We start from the raw sequence: 21,414 nt of genomic DNA, 5'->3' as shown, positions 1-21,414 counted from the left end.
ATAGCCTGGACACCTATTATGGAAACAAGTGTTCTGGTATATTGGCAGGCTAGAAGGGCATTAATGCCCATACTTGAAATATTTGCATGTATTTCATTGCATTTCATAATACATTTGCTCTGTACATTGCTGACTGTCTAACCAGTAATATAATATAGAACAGAATGATAAGACACTTGGTTATTACTGACAGCAGCCATTCGGTTAACTTTTAAATACAAATCTTTCTTTTAAAAACACTGGGCAGATCTTTGTCTATAGATTTAAATTTGATTTAACAATCTCATTATGACATCCTTACCCATAATATATGTGTATTTTATATAATCTGATGTTTATAAATAAAGTCTGTATTGTGGTAGAGCAGAGAATCAAATTTACCACCATATACTGCAGTATTGGGATCCACATATACCTTTCAGCTGCCCCTGATTTTGCAGAATATTCTTATTTGCCTTACATTTTGCGAAATATTCGCTATAAAATCTGAGGTTTCTTGTAATGATGTTTTTCCTTGGATAAGCGAGATAGTTGATAATACAAATATATCCTCTGGATGTTTTGCTTTTCACCTGACTGGAGGTGTGATCTCTGGACAGATTGCCTCAGTGTTTGCTTAGACACATTGTCTAACATTAACACTGGGTATAAATGTTATCCTGCAGTTTTCTCATATACAAGTATATACTTTTTTTTCTCCTCAGTTTAGGTATGTTCTTGAAAAAAGTAGTATAATGCCTTTAGAACTTACTGTCATTTCGGTTATTTGTGTTTATTCCCTGTAATTGATATTTGCAGCCAAAAATTGTTGTTCACAAACAGGCACTTACCTGCTATGCTCAGGTGGTTGACAAGTCGAATATGTATGTTCAGGACTAAATTTTGTAATTATAAGTGCTTCCATCTGTGTTGGGCATTACTTTTGGGAAGATCATATGTGACTATATACGACTGTATGAGTTATCCCTGGTGTAATTTTACTGCTGAGGAGGTGTCATCTATGTGTCTCATCCATTCTGTTTTTCCTCATTGTACCTCTGGTTTCTCTGTGTCCTGTTTTATCCATCACCCATTCCCTTCCTTAATCACCTGCATGCTAGCCCTCTCACACTACCTACTTCCTTCCTAAGTCTCTGAGCTCTATCACCACACTACTTGCCATTTCCTTATAGTAGTTCTCACTTGTGCAACTGTCCTTTCTGTCCTTTTGGGATTTCTCTTTTGGTTCTCTGAATGAAAACAGAATAAAATAACCTTATAAGCCAAAGAACTTCAAAGTGCAGACATAAATCCAAAAACAAACAAACCAGAAGTCCAACGCTCAGTAGCTTTTAATAAAACAACACAAAGCTTTCAAGTAAATGATGTTTTATACAAGGGCACTTGAAATGAGGATAATTAATTGTATGAGCTGATTGGCTGTCTTTTATATGTATGGCTCATTTGCTGTTCTGAATTTTATACAGTGATGAGTTGTATGTGAAAGCTTTGTGTTGTTTTATTAAAAGCTACCGAGCATTGGACTTCTGGTTTGTTGGTTCACTGAATGGGAAATAAATGCAGTGGAGAAATAGTGAGAAATGTTTTTCTTCATCATTGGTGTTGGGGGGGGGGGGCACTTAAAATCTTTTCATCTGCTTCCAGATACTCTTCTGAATTTCAGTGAGATGGTGCCATTCCCCCCACTACTTTAAACATTCCATCAACAGAGTGGAAGTAACTTTGGGACAAAGAGTGAGCCTGAAAGGTCTCTCCAGTGAGGTGCAAATCCATTGCTCTGCCTCTACATTGTCTTAAATCTGATGTGGATGTTGTATTCATTTTTGTAGCTTTGCTTATCTTCTGTTAGTGTTGTCAGGTGTCACTCTCCTACCTTTTCCTCTCCCAGTCTAGCCAGCTTTTTTTTATATTTTAACTTCAATTTCTCTGCCTTCTTGTATAATTTTTTTTTCTGGATAATTATTGTAGTTTATAACACATATGGATATTTTACATTTTACCTGACTAGAGCTGTGAACTCTGTAGACACTTCCTAGATGCATGCTCAGGCGCTCCCACTAACATGGGGGCTATAACCTGCTTTGCTCCCTTCCTATTTGCTAATTTGCAGGCTGTCCCCTATCATCATATTTATACCCATATCTGTGCACCCACTGCTCACTACATTATTGTGCCCATCCAAAAGGTGTATCCTTCCTACTCTCCACTCCATTTACCTCCTGCATTAACTCCATGTTGTCCACCTTGTAACTTTTCTTGCTCTGTGCCAGGCTCTTCACATTTCTCTTTCTCTTCCTGTCATACTCTCATTACAGTCCCATAATTTTCCCTTTCTCATGGCAGAGCTATCATCTCCTTCCTCTATCCTGATGAGACGTATCTACCTTCATCTTAACCTTCTATATCCTTTCCCTCCCCTAAAACTCATCTCCGTACATCTGCCCTGTTTCTTTTGCACTTGTCTCTCATCTTTTTTCTTTGGTACCTTTACCTTTTCGGAATCTGTCTATACTTTTTCACAAAGCTGGGACAGTTACTAATCTGATTTCTCCAAATACTGTCCACAAGCTCCACCCATTTCCTTTCTACCTTCAAACTTAAATTATTCCATTTTCACCTGTCCTTCACTGCATTTCCTTACATCACCACAGCCTCCTCATTAACAATCCCTAATTCTATCTATGCCTTACTTACACATTTCTCATCTCTAACCTGCATATTACAACTCCCTTTCCACTGACCCATGCTACCCTTTTCCACATTCCACCATATAACTCCTCCCTCTCTCTGTCTCAGATATTTAATGTATTCATTCTGCTAAGTGAACACCACATTAGGCTACCAAAACAACACAATAACATATTTTCCATTTTGCTGCAACTACTTCTGTAAAGCAACACAGAGAGGAACACAGGTCCTCATTCTCATTTATGATGCCTGATCTTTGCCCAAAGCATTAGCAACACAACTGATCAAATTAATGCCCAAATAAAACTTCTTCACCCCAGTCTTATAGATATCACCAAAACTTGTCTCGAGATTAATAGTCCCCCCCATGCACCACCTGCTCCAGGGTACAACTATCATCTAGACTGCAGAACAAGTTCTAAAAGAAGTAGAGGCACCAATCTTCTCTTCAAAGCTCACCTTAACATCTCTCTCTTCTTTCATAAGCTAGTGCCACCACTGGTACCAAGGCATTGCAGAACTTCACTTATGTAGGGCTACCTTCCTACAAATAGCAATTGCCTATCGTACCCTCTCCTTCTTCGTTAGAACAATTCAAAGACATCATCCTAGCAATTACAAAACACACCCAACACAGTAAAAGTATCCTAATCATAGGGGACTTCAACATTAACCTTCAGTTCCCTAACAACACAGAAGTTTTAGACTTATTTGCTGACCTGCAATACAAACTAGTTAGTCATCTCCCAGACGTAACCTCATATCATGCAGCCATACCCTAACTGACCTCATTATCACAAGCAATCCTCCTGTTATTGCCAACATTTCTATTCTTCCACCTCCTTCAGTGACCGCTGTCGTAGCTCAAGTATTGCCACCAAAACTCTTGATAAACATCCGTAATCTTACTGGTCATAATATACCCTGCTGTACTTCACACACTCCCTTCTCCAGCTCTATGGTTGACTTCCTTTGGCACATTAGTAACATACCCACTTCCTCATGCTTGCATCCCTCCCTCCAGAACACATCCTTTACTTCGACTTTAAACAGATATGTACTAAAGACATAACCCCACTCTGAACAAATTCCAACAGATACCACCTCCTGTTTAGATAGCTTATACCCATGTCTCTTATTTTCACTTGATAAGACTTCATTTTAAAATCCCTTCAAAGCATTTATAATCTCTACATCTTCACTAACAACCTGTCCAATATCTGGAAAACTACTATGGTAAAACCACTTCTTAAACAAACAAAAAAATGTCACACTCCACTCCTAACACAGACTTGTATCCATTTTATCAATCCTTTGAGATCTTTGTAAAGTTAATCTTTCTCCAACTCATAGACCACTTGTCTTAATGCAATTGTCTCTCCCTAAAGTAGCACAGGTTTTGGTTGGGTAGAAGCACTTCCACTACCCTACTGATTTCTCACCAACATCATATTTAGATCACCAGATAAAGGATTGTTTTCTGGGTCCATCTTCATAAATCTCCCCAGGGCATTTGACCTTTGTTGACCAGTCCTCACTCTTAGGCCACCTCCTAGATAGCAGCATTTGCCCTGATGCTAGTCCCTAATTCCAAATCTACCTTTCAAACTACCCCTTCCGCTTAAGCTTTAACTCCTTTAACCTCCATCTACTCTTTTAAAACAAGTCCTACAAGCCTCCATTTTGGCTCCCCTCATTCTCAACCTACATAAACAAACAAAAACGTTCAAGTCCTACTTAGTCCTTAACAGGTAAGGATCACTCTAACTCCTCTTTAGAACAAGATTCCTGCCTCAGATACCTGCACCTCTGGTTAGATCACTTTCTTTCATTTAATTTACATCTACAAATCATACATAAACAGATCTTTTGTAGTCTGCCCAATTTTAACTGTTTCTAATGTGTGGTCAGAAATGTGTTTTTTTATGTTGTACTGTCCTCCCCAAATAATACAGGCTCCTTAAAGGCAGCATCACTTTCATGTTGGAATATACTGTTCAAGGCACTGCTATATGTAGAAGCAGATTTTTCACTTTTGTGATACGTATATATGTTTTGTGTGTGTGTGTTTCAGTCAATGTGTAATCTGGCTGCTGATTTTTGTATCACGTGATCAGGAGTGCTGGACTTGATATAGCTGTAACTCATGTTATATTCCAAAATTATAAAAGATGGTGTCTTAGAGTAGAATTGTTTGTTATGGATCCAAAACACCTCATTGACACTCAAACTGCTGATACTCAGACAACTGAACTAGAACCCAAATTTACATCCCACTGACTGCCATAGTGTACTGAGAGAACAGGTACCAAAAAACATTCACCATTTGAAGATATAAATCTTTTTTGTACAGGGGAGCCGCAACTCCCTTCATTATTGTTATTCTTACTCTGAGTTTACATTATTGTGGTAGTGGCGCTGCAGTAGCGTTGTCGCCTCACAGCAAGACATTGTCCCGTTTGATTCTCAGCTAGAGCGTCTTCTGTGTGGAGGCATGTGTGAATGGGCGTGCCTTCGTTGAAGGTTGTGCATCAGGGCTGGTAACTCGGCACGTAAAAATCCACTAACAAACATTAGCGGACCGGAGTTCCACTGTGGCGACCCCAAACCGGGATAAGCCGAAAGACACAACAACAACTCTGAGCTTGCATTATGACTTCAGTGGAAAGGCAAAAAAGTGTCCCCCTTCTCCAAAGTTGTGTAATTTTGGACTAAGACTAGTTAAAGAGTGAGATGCACAGTTTCTCCCACCAGAAAACTGCAAGGGACTCCTCCTGTAATAATAATAATAATAATAATCATAATAAAAAATAGTTCAATAAAACCAAAAGTGCTTGGATAAATTACCTACTTATTACAATGCAAATAGCATAGATAGGTACTTTCATAAAAATACAGCTATATGCTTCTTAATTCAGGCACTACACTTCAAGATAATTTTGCTTATTGCAGAAAATGAACTAAAGAATGGTGATATACCATAAGAATTAAAAATGAAATATTGTAAATTATGCTTCATCGTTTGATGCAAATGCACTTATGATAAAAATTAAGTATAATAAATGCAGTTATTAAATAATTACAGAAATAAAATATGCATAATATGTAAACTGTCTGAAGAAAATCCTTATTATTAAAACTGCCCAAGAGAGCTCTAAGAATATCTTCCAAGAAAAATCAAAATGCCACAAAATGCAACCACCACTTTTATAAATTTCCAGGCAACATGCCACAAACTGAAAAGATATTCCCATACCACAGAGTCCAAGACTGAACAATAGCCAAACACAAAGCAATCTACTCAGCCAAAGCCAGAACAAAATACAAATCCAGTGATGCTCTAGAAAATACCCGCAATTCTCAAAGGAACTTTTATAAAGCTGTCCAAACATTTAAACAAATCCACTTTGAATACAAACAATTCAATGATGAATAAGTCACATGTGGAGCAGACCTATGGATGGATTGGGAATAGTAAATCGGAATGCCAAGTGATGCATTCCAGAGTTCAAATATGAAGAATGACAGAAGAGTGCAGAGCTCACCTTCATCAAATAACAAGCTGGGGGACCAGACACAGAGCAGGCAGCAATTTCACTATAAAGTTCCCAAAGAAAGAGTGTAACTGTCTGTAGCAAGCTGGACACTAAATAACAGTGGAAACATCAAAGCAGTAGGGGTATGCAGCATAAATATAGGATAAAGCTGGAAAAATTTTAGCAGAAAATCTGCAGCAAAAAAAAATATATATATATATATATATATATATATATATTTATTTATGGGTCTACCTGACATTGCTGACACTCCAGAATGCCGACAACCATATGGCCGACACCATATGACCAGCATTCGGAATGCCGACAATGCGGAACCGGCATCTCACTATAGTGTGGAATGGAAAGATTTCCATTCCTGCACTGTAGTGCGATCTCGGAGTTGGTATATTAAAGTTACGGGGTGTGTGGGGGCATAGCCCTCCACACGGGGTGCTGGGTGGTGTAGCCCCCCCTGCTAGCAGTTGAAAGGAAATTTTATTTTCCTTTTACATGGCCTACTTACAATGTCGAGATTTCGGATGTCGGTCATATGGTGTCGGCCATATGGTTGTCGGCATTCTGAAATTTCGGCATTGTGAAGTAGACCCATATATATATATATATATATATATATATATATAAAAACACAAAATAATAAAGTACTCTATCCTGGATCATACATAGGACACACAGGACTGATGATGTTCAGTAGGGAGTCAGCTGAGAAACAGACAACTGGTGCCAGAGCCATGGCCTCAAGCTAAACGCCAAAAAGTGTATAGTCATCCCCTTTGGCAAAAACAAAGTGCCCACAAATTACCACATAGGTGGTAATCCATTAATTACAGAAGAAGTAATTAGGGACCTGGGGACCCAAGTTGATAGCAATCTCTCATTTGACAACCACGTGGCCAAAGTGGTTAGAAAAACATTTTATATAGCCCACCTAATCATGAAGGGATTCACATCTAGATCAGGGGAGGTCATCGTGCCTCTTTACTCATCCCTCATCAGGCCCATAATTGAGTACAATGCCCCTTTTGGGATGTACCTTACCAGACACCTGCAGCAACTGGAAAGATCCCAAAAGTACCTCACCAAGAGGATCAAAGGGCTCAAACAGATGCCATATGCTGCCCGGTTAAAGAAACTCCAGCTCTACTCAGTGGCATACCACCTGCTCAGAGGCGATCTGTGCCGGACGTATAAAGCCATGTCCAACCCGGAATTAATGGACATGCTGCACCTCAGAAAATCCAAATCCCATCGAGCGACGCGCTCGAGAGACTTGAACCTCAGCACTGAAATAAAGAGGACATGCTGGAGGGACAGATTCATAACCCAGAGGCTCCCTTCACTCTGGAATAAAATCCCAGTCCAGGTTAGGCAGAGTCCCTCATTGACTCTCTTCAAGAGGAATCTTGATGAGTGGATGGGAGATCGTAGGTTTACCCCGGGTATCACTTCTGTGTCACTGTTAGACAGAGGCACAGTATACTAACCTTGAAAAAGGGCATAGCAAACTTAATTTAAAATGGGTGGCGAAAGCCAAACACACTCTGGCTAGGCTTATAAATGCCCTAGGGCAGATAGCCTAGTATGAACCTATGAAAACATTTTTAACAAAAAACTGTCCATCACTGACAGCAGGACCTCTAAAATTCTCTATTAACCTGAGTGTTTCAGTGTCCTTTGCTTTAATAGTGGCTTAACTGAACATTAAGTCCAGGATACAGGTAGGCATTAATTAAAATCTGGTATGATATTTTTTCTTCCATTATGCCTTTTTCATCACCACCACTAATGTTTCTTTGAAAAAACATCAAATCTAAAAATTCAACTCCATCGGTATAGATGGATAAAGTCCGACAATGACCCAGGAAACCCAGCTTTGATTAGAGGTTCAGGCATCTGCAGGGTCTGGCATGGAGAAGGAGAAGACTGGCCAGGCTTAGCCTGCTCACATCTTGTCAGGGGAAAAGGCAAGGAGTGTGTGTATTTATACATAGCTTCTGTAACTGAAGAACATGTAGCTACATAGAAGAGCATCTTACAAGGGGCGGTACTTCAATTACATCACACATGGAGGAATGGACCAAGGGGCGGTACTTCAATTACATCACACATGGAGGAATGGACCAAGGGGTGGTACTTCAATTACACCACACATGGAGAAGTAGACCAAGGGGTGGTACTTCAGTTACATCACGCATGGAGGAGTGGACCAAGGGGCGGTACTTCAATTACATCAGACATGGAGTAGTGGACCAAGGGGCGGTACTTCAATTACGCATGGAGGAGTGGATATCAGTCACAAAGCCTACTAGATGCTGACTCTTTGAGCATGTTTGAAAATGCAAAGAGGGACAGTAAGGCTTGTTTCAAAAATCCTATTTTTCCTAAGCACATGGATCATAGGTTTCCCTCTCATGTAACTCTTTTCTAACACTGGAGAGACAATTGAGCCATAGCTCTCTCACCCAGGTGAAATAAATGGATCTAGACAGCAGCCAAAAGGGCTGAAATTCAGGGCTGGGCATGAAGTGGCCCAAAAATATATTTGAAAATTAAAACTATTTACACACTACTCAGTTCTTATAAAAGGCATTTTCTGTATAGTGCTCATAAATAATATAACATATGCTTGTAAATCCAGATATGAAATTTCATGATAATTTTACACATATACATTCTTGATGTATTCTGCATGGGTGAAGTATGTCACATTTCTTGTACTACAGTCATAATTATAAAATTTGTATATTTAATGTGTCATCACAGAGATAAACTCATCTGTCTACCTAGCGCAGTTACTTTGACCCAAAACACAATATTTTAAAGTTCCTGTCTGTGATATTTAGGTTCAGTAAACAATTTTTCTCCTTTGAATAAACAGACTGGTGACTATCCCCAATAAGAGCATGCATATCCATACGACTGGATAAAAATACCACAATTTCTAATAATAATTTCTGTAATCACCAGCATATCTTAAAAATTGTCAACTTGAAGGTCATCTTATAGTATCAGGATTTCCCAGCTAATTGGAGAAATACGGTTTATAAAGGCTGAGGTCAGTTAGGCATTGATGGTACCTAGAATGTAAAGAGATCCAGCTGTCAGTGCAGCCATCTATCTTGCAAAGTACATGGGTGATGCTACTTACATATTTTACATGCAGTTTATCAAAAATACGGTTAATTTAATCACACATTTTTATTTTATTATTCATATTTAGGTATTATGGAGGTATATGTGTAGTCCTTCTTTGGGTAATATTTCACTATGCTTTGCAAGAAAGTCCATAGGCACTATGGAGCATCTACCATTGTACTGTTCCATGAAGTTGCATGGCAAAATGTATTTTAACCACCTCAGTGTTTAGTAGATTGATGTGTCAGCAGGTTTTCTTAGACGAAGTATCTTTGGTTGAGGAGTATTGCGATAAAATATGTTTTACCCATTTGCTATATGTGGTATTGATTTTGTCACATGTCTTCTTGCTTTAAATTTAGTTGCTTGGTAGTTTCTCAATAATAGATAAAATGGGTATCTACTGAAATAGCAAGAAGGCGCTTATGAAACTTGTCTGCTATAAAACATTGGATAACATAAATTCAGCTGTAGTTCATCGAGAGTTTTGAGAAATCATCCCAATACTAATAATAATAATTAAAAACCCAGAAACTTGACAACTAGTACTTTACCATAGTCATCACGTTAAACAGAAAGTGAAATGCAGCTGTTTGATATACACAGACAACATATTATAGTTTACATAATTTATTACACAAAGAAACACTTAGTATTCATACTTTATCATTACAAAACATTATTTTAAAAAGAAGTCATAACTGCAAAGAACTAAAGTAAATAATTTCAAAATCAGACTTTATTAGGTGGTGCTGCGGTAGCATTGTCGCCTCACAGTTAGACGTTGCCCGTTCGATTCTCAGTTAGAGCGTCTTCTGTGTGGTGACATGCGTGAATGGGCGTTCCTTTGTTGAAGGTTGTGCGTTAGGCCCGGCAAGCCAGTACGTAAAAATCTACTGCCACTCATTAGCGGACCGGAGTTCCGCTGTGGCGACCCCTAACCGGGAAAAGCCGAAAGACACAAACATTATACAAAAATATTCAATGCTTATTTAGTCAACACCTAGAAGTCAACACAGGATGCACAGCAATTCAGTTGGTACATAACACAGGAATGACTTTGAAACACTGGGAATGTACCCACAGATTAATGTCACTGTAAATGTGTTTTTTAAACAAAGTACTATATAAATTTATGAAAATGGTAAAATTATCTCCATGACAGCACTGCGATCTCAATTTCAAATGTTGAAAATAGTAAAGATAATTATAAATCAAATAATTATTTGCTTCTCCCCAGACCCAAAACTTGAATGTACTAATTTAAAAGTTGCACAGACTCAGAGAAGGAAAGATGCTTTGGTTTTGTTTAACAAAAAAAAGTAGGAGTTACATTTAGAATCCAGGAGTGTGAGCAGCATGGCCCCCACCGTCCCACGACACACATACATCCACACTCAGGGGATGCAGAGATGTGTATAAGCTTTTTGTTCATATGTCTTGTTACAGTACTTTGTATAATAAGATGCTGTTAGTAAAACAAATCTATATTTGCTTAATTGAGTGTAGTATTATACAGTTTCAGTATGAGATTTCATCATAGTTTTGCTAATATAGTAGGATTGTTAATAAGAGTTTCAACAATACGCTACTGGTAAAGCAGGTAACAAACTGTGCAAAACTAGCATCTAAGGCCAATGGATGGTTTGTTGACAGTTCTATTAGTAAACAGTTAGATTTTATAATCGTAAAATATGATGTTATCCCAAAATGAGTGACACTGATAAACCAATGGCCAGTAGTTTCACTTCCTTTAAAAACACATATGTGTCTTCAGTAGTGTTTTCCTGCTATACTAATACGAATGTATATCTAGCTGTGCTATGTACAATTAATGTGTTTGCATAGCATGTATGATGCCCACTGTTAATGTTCGTCATATGGTTTTATGTTTTCTTTTATTCCATCGGCTTGTAAATATTTGCCATTTTCTCTCCTTTTTTAGGTTATTCTGTAATCAATGAAAATTGCCCTGGGGCAGAGTGGAACATAATGTGCAGAGGTTGCTGTGAATACACACAGGTAGAGTGCACATGTCCAGGGAACAAGGCATTAGTAGGCTATTCAATACCATGCTGCAGGAATGAAAACAACGAATGCGACCCCTGCCTAATACATCTGGGTAAGAGTCTTCATTTTACACTTACTGGTTCAAATGGCATATGCATGCTTCTAATGAGGTAAAAGAAGGTTTAGAACATCCTGATAACATTTGCCAAGACAATGATTTTCATCAGATCATTGCTAAAGTTAATATCTGAGAAATCTGATTTGAATTCCAGAAAGGGATAAAGAAACAGAATAAGGAAAAAAAAAAAGAACCAGAAAACAGAGTGATTTTAGAAAGAGTTGAGGAGAAAAAAAGAAAAGGTGTCAGTGATCCAGAAAGGAGTGACCCTTTATGGAAACAATTTGATTGAAAGCATGTTTCCAAGATTTTAGATGGTGGTCTTCATAACTTCTGAAGTGTTTGGACTTACTACATGCAAAAAACATGTTGTCTTTTACAGAACAGTCTTTTTTTTAATTTGTGTAGCTACCACCCCAGTTTCTCCATATGAATTTTTAATGTTTTCTTAAAAGTCCCTGCTATTCAACTGAAGTATTTTATTGTAGGCTTTGAAGTGCTCAAATGTGTCACTAGTACAGACACTGACTAATGACTTGCCTGTATTTTTGTATCTAATATTTCAACTATGTTATTTTTTTTAATTCTATGTTCTGATTCTCTCAACACTTTATTTGATCTTCATCTCTGAATGAGTTAGTTATTAATTTTATTATCTATATTTTCGGAGTTATAATTTTCAATCAACAGACTTTCACTTATGTGAAACATATTTAATAATCCTTCTGTAGGTGCCCCTGCTCACTTTACTGAACATGTATATTTCATGCTAGATATTACTTTATAGATGCAAAGTAATTATTAATTTTCTTGTTTTAGTACAGCTTTGCTGCTTAAAGGTACCAGTGAGTATGTGGGTTTGTTTATGGGTTTTTGAAAATAAGTACTTATAGCACTAGAAATATTGTTTATCCGAATGTGATGGCCTTTTCTAAATGATTGCATGCTGCTATGGCAAGGGGATAAAAGCAACTTAGAAATGTTTGTGCAGTATCTAAATTTTAATATCTCTTTCGGGATAGTGAGAGCAAAGTGATATGATGCAGTTATCTATGTCACTTCCCTACTTAGTTTATCCATAATGCATATACAGAGCAATATGTTATGCACTGGGGCTCAGGCGCAATGTGTTTAATGACTTAGTTATTTAAACATTAATAGGGAACATCACTGAGGGGCAGTTTATTCCACTTCCTCCTTCTAGACAGGAATCTGTGAAAAAAATCTCACCAGTTCTCTTATCAGTACGATTTAATGGTAATACATTGTATTAGAAGAAAATATTTAACTAATGACATTTACAACATTTCTGATCCTTGGTGTACACAGCATGTGTCATATAAATCCTTTCCTTGCTTTAGGTGCAGCATAAGGCTACCATTATGACTTCAGAAATATCTTACCTAAACAACTGCAACAGTGACTAAGATAAGAGCAGATACGACAGCAATTACAAATATAAATAGATAAATGTCTCCCTTTTGGAAGGGCAACGCCTGATAGTACAAAGCCCAGTAGTCTTAAAATTAAAGTGAGATTTCTATATAAATAAATATATGACACTCACTGTTACACTTTTACAGTGGGTTTTGCAAGTGAGCCGTACCCTGAATTCCTTTCCTACTTGTATGTAGTTACTTCAAGACTGCAGTAACTACCATTTGGGAAGTTAAATGTTGTTGTTGTTCTTTCAGCTTTTCCCGGTTAGGGGGTCGCCACAGCAGAACTCCGGTCCACTAATGATTGGCAGTAGATTTTTTATGGGTGCTAAGGTGCCAGCTCGACCCCCAACCTTCACCGAAGGCACGCCCATTTACGCATGTCTTTTGAAGGTCACTCGACCACGGGAAGGACATGCAGACTCCACACAGAAGGCACTCCAGCCAAGAATCGAATGGGAGAACCTCTTGCTGTGAGGCAACAATGCTACCGCTGCACCACCGTGGCTTGCTAACATTTGGGAAGTTAAATACTCCTGCAAATTACAACATTAACAGCACATCCCTAAAGGTGGACTCAGAGGTGGGATATCTAGGTACATAGATAGATAGTAGCCTGAACTTTGACTGAAGTGTGTCCGCAGTGTTGAGGAAGGCCTTCTATGTGGCACAGCTTATAATTAAAGGTATGATATCCAGATCCAAGGAAGTTAAAGTCCCACTGTACTCAGCCTTCATTAGACCAACAATCAAGTGCAGTGCACCTTCTGGCATGTACTTGACTATGCACTTAGAACAGCTAAAGCAACCTCAGAGGTTCCTCACAAAGATAATACAGGATGTTAACAACACATCCTATGCTGATAGACTAAAAGCCCTATCCCTTTATTCTGTCTCCTGACAACTATTAAGGGATGACATATGCCTAACCTACAAGGCATTCACAAATCCTGTCTTGATGGAGCTGTTGCACATTTGCAAGAATAACAGCACAAAGGTTGTCCAGTCTAGAGATCAAAACCTGGTCTGCAACTCAAACAAAACATGCTGGAGAGATGGATATGTGTCTCGGAGATTACTCTTTCTTTGGAACAGGCTTCCTATTCACATTAAGTAGACCTCTTCCCTGGTTAGGCCTTGCACTGACAGATGTTTACAGCCTTAGCAGCTGTACATCATTGCATTTAAAAAGGTATAAAAAGGTAAAACACAACACAAACAAAAAGTCATATGGTCATGTATATAGTGATACAGAGCAGAATGCAGTAATCATCTCTCAGTGTGAGAAAAAACTGATTAATTATGATGGGCATCAGGAGTAATTTCCAGTGTTCAAGACTGAGGAAAGGCACTAGTGACAGCCCACTGCTTGCGGAATAAGGGCCAAAAAATTACAAAAAAAAAATACAGAAATGGAGAACTCTAGTAGGCCAGTGATTTAATTTTATTTTGGCCTGTTCCATGGGAATAAGACAACTGAATGTTTGGCAAATTAGTCAGATCCTAGTAGCTGTCATACAGCTTATGATCTGTATGGGATATTTAGACAGGTACATAAACCTGAGGTAGCCCCCTAACCTAGCCTACTGGGAATATATGCTGACATGTCCAGTACTTAAGTGTTTAAGGCTAAAAAAAGAATTTGAATAGTAGATAATGTCTAGACTGAGACCCTAGTCCATACTTAAGGTTGTGTCACTACGTAAAGTATACCCTGTTATAGGTTAATGTTTGCTACCTGTGCATAACATTGAAAAAAAAACAAAATACTTGCCTTCCACAACTAGCATCTGCTACATGTTACAGGATGAAAACTATCTTTAACCTTTTTTTGAAAGGCTTTCCATTTGAGGATATAGTCTGGATAGGGATAGATTTTCCATGGTCTGCCTAATTACGTGTGCTATATGTATTGCTTAGCTGGGCATCCGGATATCACAGATATATGCCTATGAATACATACTTAATCTGCTTTGTCATTTTAAAATATGTTAGCAAAGGTCTTCCTTATCAGTTACAGCCTGGTATATGGTTGTTTTAAGAGCTACGTGGCTTCATTCGTTCATGATAAAGAAATGCCTAGACCCATCTGGATCTGTGAGATGAGTTTAATACGTTAGTCTCTCTGCCTAATTCTTGATATTTCTTTTATAAACTTATGACAGGTCAAAGTCTGATATTAGACCATTTCTGCAGAGAACAGCTATCAGGAAATTGGATGTGGTCATCACTCTTAGTACCAGTCTACTTTGTTAAGTGCGGCCTTCGCTTTTCTTATTAATTTTTCTTTTAAGGATGAGTTCCTCATATTTGGTGCCTGTGGATTAACATGGAAGGCATAGGCTGTTCTCAGCTCATATTCTGCCATTTTTCTCTTTTATTTTGGAGATATTAGTTTCTTTTTCTGTGTCTGTGTTCCTTTCTCAGTACAGCATCAAGCTGATGTTGGTGTTTTGAAATCAGGACTGCAGAAAATGTAGATGCGGAATTAGCTTGTATGTCCTTCATTTAGTATAGCGGACGTAGTTATCTTTTTTTTTTTGTTTTGTTTTTTTTTTTTTTTTACTTTGATCAGTTTGTTAGGGGATGATTTAGTTTGTATAGTATTAGTTTTTGTTGTTCAGGTTGTATTCTCTTAAAATAATTGTTAGTTTTATATATCCACTTACAACTAGACCTTGTCCTTCCAGATGAAATCATGGTACAGTTGACATACGATTGAACTAATCAAAGGGATTTTTTTTTCTCTTTTCAAAGCATTGCAATGGAATGTATTGGTATCTAATCTTCTTCTTGTTTTGGCCTTTCCCGGTTAGGGGTCGCTACAGCAGATCACCTGTCCGCTCATGAATGGCAGTGGAGTTTTACGGTGTTGAGTTGCCAGTCCGGTGCCCAACCTTCCACAGAAGGGGCACACATGCACACACTCACACCTAGGGCCAATTTAGAGTGTCCAACCCACCTACAGCATGTCTTTGGGATGCGGGAGGAAACTGGAGCACCCGGAGGAAACCCACACGACCACAGGGAGGACATGCAGACTACACTCAGAAAGTGCCCCAGCCAAGGATCAAACCAGAGAACCACTTGCTGTGAGGCAGCAATGTTAATCGCTGCACCACCGCGGCTGCTCTAATGTATTGGTATCTAATAACATGTTTATTTTGCCTTGTACCATATGCTTCTATAGTCATTTTTGGCTTCTATATATACCATGAAAAATGTCATGCTATTTTAGCAGACTACATGGAAAAAGATACTGTTAGTAATAATCCATTCCTCCATGAAAAATAAAGAACCCATGTGGGGTAAGGATAGATGTATACAGTAGTCATTTGGTAGGCCAGGAAGGATATCTAGACTGTCAGGCTAACAAGCAGGGAGAACTACTTCAGGATAAAAAGTCTAAAATGAATTCTTGATAATGCTGTGTAAAGAATAATTACCTCTTAAAAAAGTAAATAAGTGATAATGGATAAAATATAGCTTTTTTTTTTTAAAGGAATGCCCAACTTCCTAAATATGTGCTTTTGTAAAAATACTTCCTATAAAAGATTTTCAGTTCTATTCCACATGCTGGCATAAATGAGAGGCTAGCATAATTAAAATTCAGTAACAGGCCTGTAACATGCATATTTACTGAATGTGTTGGAAAAAACAAGTGAAACTTGTGAAACAGCAGCAAATTCACTGATATTCTAAGTGCTGTACAAGAGAGATCAGTGTCTTAGTTTTCTGGTATCTTTATTGGTGAAATTACACAGTGGATCTTTCATATGTAACTAAATGAGCAGGATACTATGAAATCTGATGTGTAACCATTTCACATGCATATTCAGTCGCAGATAAAAAATAAAATTAATTGGGTTGTTTCCTCCCACATCCCAAAGACATGCTGTAGGTGGATTGGACACTCTAAATTGTCCCTAGGCGTCAGTGCGTGCATGTGTGTGCCATCTGTGGAAGGTTGGGCACCGGGCTGGCAACTTGACACCGTAAAACTCCACTGCCAGTCATGAGCGGACAGGTGATCTGCTGTGGCGACCCCTAACTGGGAAAAGCCAAAAGAAGAAGAAGGGCTGTGCTTGGCGACAACTTGAATTTCTGGGTAACAAATGTGTTACAATGCCATTGTCATTTTAGTAGGATAAGGATACATTCAAGATTCAAAAACAAGTACTAACATTTCAGAGAAGACTTTTAACTGGGTTATACATGTCATCAGGGATCTCAGTTTTGACTTTCATATGTACACTTTTGTTCGAAAATCATGTAAAGTAGAATATCTAATCCAACAAGGCATTATCATTAGCTATATACATATCGTAATTCACCTATAAAACTCAGTTAAGAGCAGTCATATGGAATATAAGGTATATGTTTGTTTTTAGCAGGCAGAACAGCTTACCCAGTTAAAAACAGTATAACGACCTTACACACAAATGATTTGGGCTAAGAAATTAGATTACAGAAAACAGCTGCAGTTAATCTCACTGTTGCCAGTCTCCTTTAGATTAATGATTCACAAATGATGAGACCAGTCTCTTTAGGGAGGGCCCATCTTGTTTCAGAGAGGTCACACACATCTCTAAAAAGGTTACATAATTCATTTTTGACTTTTATATACTGTTTCTCAGAAGGACCAGGCTAAGTATTAATTAATGAAAATATGTAATCACAAAGCAGCAGACTAAAGTAATAAACAAATCTAATTAGAATAAAAAAAAATTACTTCATAAAAATAATTCAAAATGTTGTTTTTCTTCTTTTACGAAGAGGCCCTGCTGATATCAAAGGGGAGTGTGAAATTCTTTCTTGGTGGTTTAACAGAAGTTCACTTAAAAACATAGGCAAGTCTTTGAACCAGTTATCTACATTAACTTAAAACTCAAGTTCCATTGGGACAGACAACAAGTCTGGTAGTTACCTACACACAGTCAAGGAAACTCCTAAGTAAACCTCTCATCAGTTATATTAAACTAAATATAGCAGTATGTAGATGTGCCCCAACCACTGATGTCACCCAGTAGTGGTATATGATCACAACATCTGTGTGTGTGTGTGTGTGTGTGCGTGTGTAGGGGGGGTTACCACATTTTATTTTATTCTATTTTACATTTGTTAACCGGGGGTGTCTGACTGAGCCGAAAAGGCCCTTTTTCAGCAGAGGCCCGGGGAGAAAAGCTCCACAAAGAAAAATTACAGACACATTTAGTTATTTAGACATGATCAGTATACACACAAATTACAAGAGACATGTTTCTACAGTGGTATGCGGCACATAAACAGTTACAGTGGAGAGAAACAAACAAAAAAATATTAATTTTAAAAGTAAAGGTAATTAATAGATCTGTGGTGTACAGCTAAAATTTGGAACATAGGTAGAATACATACATAGTACACAGGTACAGTACATACATTGTAGATTAGCCAGTGTTTGTGAGTAAGACTGAAAACTATTATCAAGTGCTGTAGATTTAGTATGTATATGCTATCCGTTTTCACTAGCCTGGGGAGCAATCATGGCACTGCCAACTTTGCTTGAGATGTTGCCTGATGAAGTCTTTAAAGGAGGCTTTGGATGATGTGTTTTGAATGCTAGTAGGGACAGAGTTCCATTTTTTAGCCACTGAACTACTATATAGTGCATCTCCAAAGCTATTGTAGCTGTTGGTGACTTCTAGTAGTAGTTTGCTTGATGATCTAAGAGGCCTTTTGGCTGAGTGATGTTGTACTAGGTTTTTGAGGGCAGGACACTTATTGGGGAGGTAATAGATAGAATGACAGAGGCAGAGCTAATTGTAGGTTAGGAGGTTGGGCAGTTCAAGCCAGTGGAGCTGTCTCAAAGCAGTACAGTGATGAGTTCTATATGAGCAATTTGCAGCAAAGTGGGCAATTCTGTTATAGCAGGCTTCCATTTTGCTTAGTTCAGTTTTGTTGAGATTAGTCAGAATGGGAGATGCACAGAGTAGGGTGGATAGAAGTTGGGAGCGAGCAATGGCTGATCGTGTGTTGTTGGTAAGAAATGGTTTGATACGGTAGAGTGACCCCAGTTTGGCATGTACTTTTTTAATAGTTAAGTTGAGATGACTATCAAATTTTAGGTGGGAGTCTATGGTTATTCCCAATAGCTTAGCCTGTGCCACTGGAGCAATTGGAGTAGCATTTGTGGAGTAGATAGTGAATTGACTGTTAGTGTTTTTGTTAGAACTGGTTATAATCATAAGCTGAGTTTTCTTTGGATTGAGGATAATTTGGGCTTTGGTAAGGAAGTTAAGGAAGTTTTCAACATCAGAAAATGCTAGTTGAGTTGTTTGCAGGAGGGTGGGAATGTTTTGTGCAGCACAGATTAAGGTAGTGTTATCTGCATACTGAATTATAGATGCATGCTGTGTGGAGGTATGGAGGTCATTTGTGAAGACTGTGAATAGTAGTGGTCCTAAGATAGAATCCTGTGGGACTCCTATAGTTATGGGCAGCTGAGGAGAGAGAGAATTTTCCCATTTCACAGCTTGGTACCTGTCAGTTAAGTAGCTTTGTAACCAGGTAAGAGTGGAATTTGATAGATTATATTGGTTTAGTTTGTTTAGCAGGATTTGGTGTGAGACTGTGTCAAATGCTTTGGACATATCCAAAAAAGAGTTGACACTTGTAGGCCTTCATTTCTGAGATGGTTTACTGTGTCTGTGAAGCAGAGGAGGGCTGTAGTGGTACTATGGGCAGGTCTGAAACCATGCTGAGTAGGTGACAGGATGTTGCTGTCTAGGAGATAGTTTAGCATCTGGGTATGGATGCATTTTTCTAGGATTTTGGCCAGGGGGAGAGTAAAGCAATGGGTCTGTAGTTATTAAGTTCAGTGGAGGTCCCGCCTTTATGTATGGGTGTAACATAGAATATTTTCCAGAGTTTGGGCACATAGTTTTCAACAACTGATCTGTTTATGAGAGTGGAGACTGGGATAGCAATAGCATCTGCTGCGAGTTTCAAGAAATAGCTGGGGAGTAGGTTGGCTGCTGTTGATGAGGTTTTTAGTTTGGACAGCATGCTTTTGATTGAAGTGGTGGAAACTGTTTTGAGGTTAAAGCTTGTATTAGTGTTATTTGTGTTGGGGGGGATAGTGAGGAAGGAACTGTCCTGTGATACTAAGGATAGAATTGAGTTCAGACAGTGGGAGTTGAATTGTGTTTCGATGGCAACTTTAGTGTCAGGGGTGGCTGGTTTGGGGGTAGCCTTTTGGGTGGATTTTAGTAGCTGGTTTATATTTTTCCAAAATTTTTGCGGGTTGTGTTGGTATTTAGTTTGTAATGTTGTGTAGTAGGATTTTTTGTCCAGCCTAATGCATTTTTTTGCACGGTTGCGCAGTTCTTGGTACTTAGTTAGGCTTTGTGTTTCTTTGTTTTTTTGATAGTAAAGCCAGGCAGTCTCTGGACTTGAGGATTTGTTTGGTTTCTTTACTGAGCCAGGGGTTTGTAGAGGTTCTAACCTTGATTTTGCGTAATGGAGCGACAGTGTCTAGGTGTTGTAGAAATGTTTTGTTGAAATATGCTACAGCCTGGTCAAGTGGGAGGGGTTTTGGGGGGGGTCCAGTCACAGTTACAGAGTAAAGTGTTGAGGACCTCAGGAGAGAATTTTTTTTGTGTTTCTAGTGGATATATAGTTAGTGGTTTTGCATACGCTTGTTCTACTAGGTATAAAGTATTTTATGTTGTGGTCACTTAAGGTGTCTGGGAGACTGCCTGTGTGAGGGTACAATGTGGGGTTGTTAGTTAGGACCCATTCAAGTATGGATTCCCTTTTAGATTTTTTATTACATCTGAATGGAATTTGGACTAGCTGCTAGTAGCCATGGAGATTTATTAGATTACTTGGTGGTTCTGATATACAGGTGAACCAATCTAGGTTGAAGTCCCCCAGAATAAGGGTTTCTTGTGAGTGTGTGGAAGAACACCAGGATAAGAAGTCTTCAAGGCTAGCAGGTGTATTACCAGGTGGAATATAGATCACAATTGTGGTGATGACCTTTTTAGGGTGAAGTTGAAGTTGCAAGATAAGTATGTCCCAATTATTGGGGGAGGGGTAGGAGTTTGGTAATTGATGGACAGTTAAGTTGGACTTGTAGAGTAAGGCAGTTCCACCCCCTTTACAAAGTGGTCTGTCTTGTCTAATGATATTGTAGCTGGTAGGGAGAACTTCTGAGTTAGCTATGTTATATTATACCTGAACAATGTTGAACCCATTGTCCTGACCAATAACACATATAAAATCATGGCGAACTACAGTCCAGCTTATCTGACTTCCATCTGTTAGCTATGAAACAGTAAGGATTTGTCGAGGAGTGATCTTTCCTTTAGAATTTGTGATATTCTGTGAGGAGGTCATAGTGGAACATGATGAAGCTTGACCCATGTATACAGCATATTTTGATCTTGCAAAGGAATTTCACACTATTCCACATATGTGAATAATT

The 21,414-nt window shown here is 38.4% G+C and overlaps 1 protein-coding gene across 4 annotated transcripts in view; it reads left to right on the top strand.

Moving 5' to 3' along the window:
* PAMR1 (peptidase domain containing associated with muscle regeneration 1) overlaps positions 1 to 21,414 on the top strand; it is a 1,499,432-nt gene that overhangs the window by 841,031 nt on the left and 636,987 nt on the right. For all 4 annotated transcript variants that reach the window (XM_044082656.1, XM_044082657.1, XM_044082655.1 and 1 more), the window contains one exon: positions 11,326 to 11,502. In XM_044082656.1, the coding sequence (XP_043938591.1) occupies positions 11,373 to 11,502 (130 nt within the window). In that variant the 5' untranslated portion in view covers positions 11,326 to 11,372. The remainder of the gene's footprint in view (positions 1 to 11,325; positions 11,503 to 21,414) is intronic.

The sequence above is a fragment of the Protopterus annectens genome, chromosome 9.part0, assembly GCF_019279795.1.
Source record: "Protopterus annectens isolate FY-2018-M chromosome 9.part0, PAN1.0, whole genome shotgun sequence".
Classification (NCBI taxonomy): Eukaryota; Metazoa; Chordata; order Ceratodontiformes; family Protopteridae; genus Protopterus; species Protopterus annectens.
Note: the sequence above shows the minus strand (reverse complement) of the source record. Positions and strands in the feature narration are given on the sequence as shown.